This window comes from Echinops telfairi, unplaced genomic scaffold (genome assembly GCF_000313985.2).
Source record: "Echinops telfairi isolate 266 unplaced genomic scaffold, ASM31398v2 ScPeMD7_5;HRSCAF=22, whole genome shotgun sequence".
Classification (NCBI taxonomy): Eukaryota; Metazoa; Chordata; class Mammalia; order Afrosoricida; family Tenrecidae; genus Echinops; species Echinops telfairi.
Genome location: NW_022103901.1, coordinates 15,206,364 through 15,208,981, shown reverse-complemented (window position 1 = coordinate 15,208,981; position 2,618 = coordinate 15,206,364). Strand labels below are relative to the sequence as shown.

Below are 2,618 nucleotides of genomic sequence, written 5' to 3'. Positions count from 1 at the left end.
GGCAGTGAGTGAGTCTTGGCGGACATGGGCACTGTTTCTCATAGACGCCTCGTTTTAAACACGTGGACAGGGGAACACGCTTACTGCCCATAGCTTTGTGCATTTGTCCAAATACTACGTAGGATTCGCTCCTAGACATGGGATCACTGGGCCAAAGAGCATCTGTGTTTACACCTTCAGTCACAAGCACACGGCACCTGATAAGCACTGGCCGGGCGACAGGGCTCTCTCCTGATAATGCGGGTTGGCTCAGTCCGCTCGCCTACAGGATGGGTACCTGGCCTTTCTCTAAGTAGACTTTGTTTCAAAAAACTATGCAGAAAGGCTAAACAAGTCCCCATGGACTCCCTGCCCCCTGCTTCCCCTCTGAGCGCCCTGCATTCCTGCGCTTCGAGGATCGCAGCTGGGGAACCCGCCCTGGCATATGGGTGTATGATAGTTTGATAAGCCTAAAGAGCAAACTCTCAACATATCACCGAGACTTGTGGGTCATGGTTTCCATTACTCCGTCGGGGCACCAGGGGTCCACGGCACCTAGAACTGAGCCGCATACACAGTTTCCTTGGGTTTTGCCAGGCCAGCCGGGCCCAGGGGTCTGTGGGGTCTCTGCTCAATGTTTCTCTCCCTACAGGTTGGCTTCTTCAAGCGGAACCTGAAGGAGAAGATGGAGGCCAACCAAGATGGAGGTACCCCAAACGGAACTCCTGGAGAAGGGTCTGAGTCGCCAGCCTCGAAGGAAGAGGATGCTGATCCAGGCTGCCTGAAGCCCCTCCGTGGGGAGGACCCCGAGGGGGTAGAGGCAAAGACTGAGGACCAGGACTGACAGAGGGGCTAAGCTGGATTCTGGACCCAGCCCTAGGCCTCTGTGTCCTGTTCTCAAACATAAACCTCATTCCCACTGGCCTCCCTTGGAGGCTCAGACTGAGGACTGGCCTGAGGGACAGGCCGGGAAGGCCACACAGGGAAGGCATTGGGACCATCAGATCAGCTTGGTTTCCGCAGAAGGAAAATGATGGAGCTTTGGAGAAACTGAAGGCCCAGAACCTGATGACGCTTCTGGCTCCCACATCCACCTGCCCTTGGACGCCCACAGTGGCCTCACGCGTGGAACTCTCTGGCCCTCTCTCCTACCTGGAGTCCAGTGGGCTTTCTGTTCTTCTGCTTGAAAGGGGATCTGATCTGGGTCACTGTGATGTTGTGGTAACCCCCTGGTTCTTTGGCTAGATTTCATCCACATTTCTTAACATGCCCTCGAAGCCCCTGCAAAGGTGGGCCCCTGTTGCCTTCCCCAGCCTCCTCTAGAGCCACCTCTCTTCCGTCCTAAGTTCCAGCCCCCTCCACCTTGCTTGTGGCAAACGGAGGGATGGATGGGAATGTAATGCAGTTAAATCTTCCATGTTCATCACGATGGGTCTGGAAAGCCGACTCAGGTGGATGAAGACCCTCACGGTTATGAGATATAAATAAATCTTAATACACATCCGCATGACTGAGCACAGGCCCTCCAATAACCACCACCCACCCCCATAAAGGAATGGTCGTAAAGAAGCCACCATAAAAGATGAACCATTCCTGCATCTGGCATCCACTCTGCCTGCAGGTTACCTGTAGGTGAGGGCAAGCAGGTTCTATAGCCCAACCCACCGTAAAGTGCAGCGAACCCTCTTCTGACGTTTCCTTCATTTCCTTCTGATGCGCATCATCCATTGCTCCCTGGGGAGGGCTCAGGGGCGTCCAAGGTCAACTAGCACTGAGTCAAAAAGACGGTACGCTTCATCGCTCGTTTATTATGTTACCCGCTCATGATATTGCCCACTGACTATGTAAGCTCTTTGAAGGGCCTGTAAGCCCCATGATATATACCTGTTGGAAAATACATTCACACTCTTGGTCCTGGTATAGGGGCCCCACTGTCTGCCTTGTTTTCCCCAATCGCAAAGTCGCTCCTAAGGACCCGTTCGACGTTGGGGACCTGTGCCTCGACACTCGCTCTCCTACCAAGCTTCCCCCCACCTCCCGCCTCACTCCCAGATGGCTCCCTCTGCCTGGAACACCCCACCTTTGCCCACTAGTTCTCGCTCAGCCCTCAGACTCAGAGCTCCACACCTGCAAGGTTCCCACCCCAGCTTACTTGGGTTCTCCCTTCCAACAGTCTGCCTTTTGCCTTGTGTTGCAAGGATCCTATTTGGATCGACTCTTAGATGCCTTACGCTTTATCTGGCTCTCAAAGTGAACCTCGTGAGGGTAGGTAGGAGCCTTGCTCTTGTTCACTTCGGTATTCCTGCCAAAGGCACAGGCTAGACGCTTCGTAGATGCTGGACACCACCCCCACGGATTAACGAGGGAGCCTGTGGACAGATGCAGGAAAAACGTGTGGGTGGCCCCAAGGCAGCTGCATCCTCTAAGGTGCACTGTCCCTGTCCTCCCAGCGTCCCTTGCTCCACAGCCTCTCCCAAGGCTCCAGCTTGCTGTGTGCAGTGGCCCTCATGAGACTGTGATGGGTGGGGACAAATTTGTTTGCCTGGATCCCCAGAGCCTAGCACAGTGCCTGCATAGATTTACCCAATAAATGTGAACATCTGCCCAATGTTGTGATTTTTGTCTTTGTTTTTATTTCT

The 2,618-nt window shown here is 54.0% G+C and overlaps 1 protein-coding gene across 1 annotated transcript in view; it reads left to right on the top strand.

The window, feature by feature from the left end:
* ITGAL (integrin subunit alpha L) overlaps positions 1 to 1,899 on the top strand; it is a 46,418-nt gene extending 44,519 nt beyond the window's left edge. Inside the window, exon 31 of the mRNA XM_045285583.1 lies at positions 632 to 1,899. Within this exon, the coding sequence (XP_045141518.1) occupies positions 632 to 823 (192 nt within the window). The 3' untranslated portion in view covers positions 824 to 1,899. The remainder of the gene's footprint in view (positions 1 to 631) is intronic.
* Positions 1,900 to 2,618: the final 719 nt, after the last annotated feature.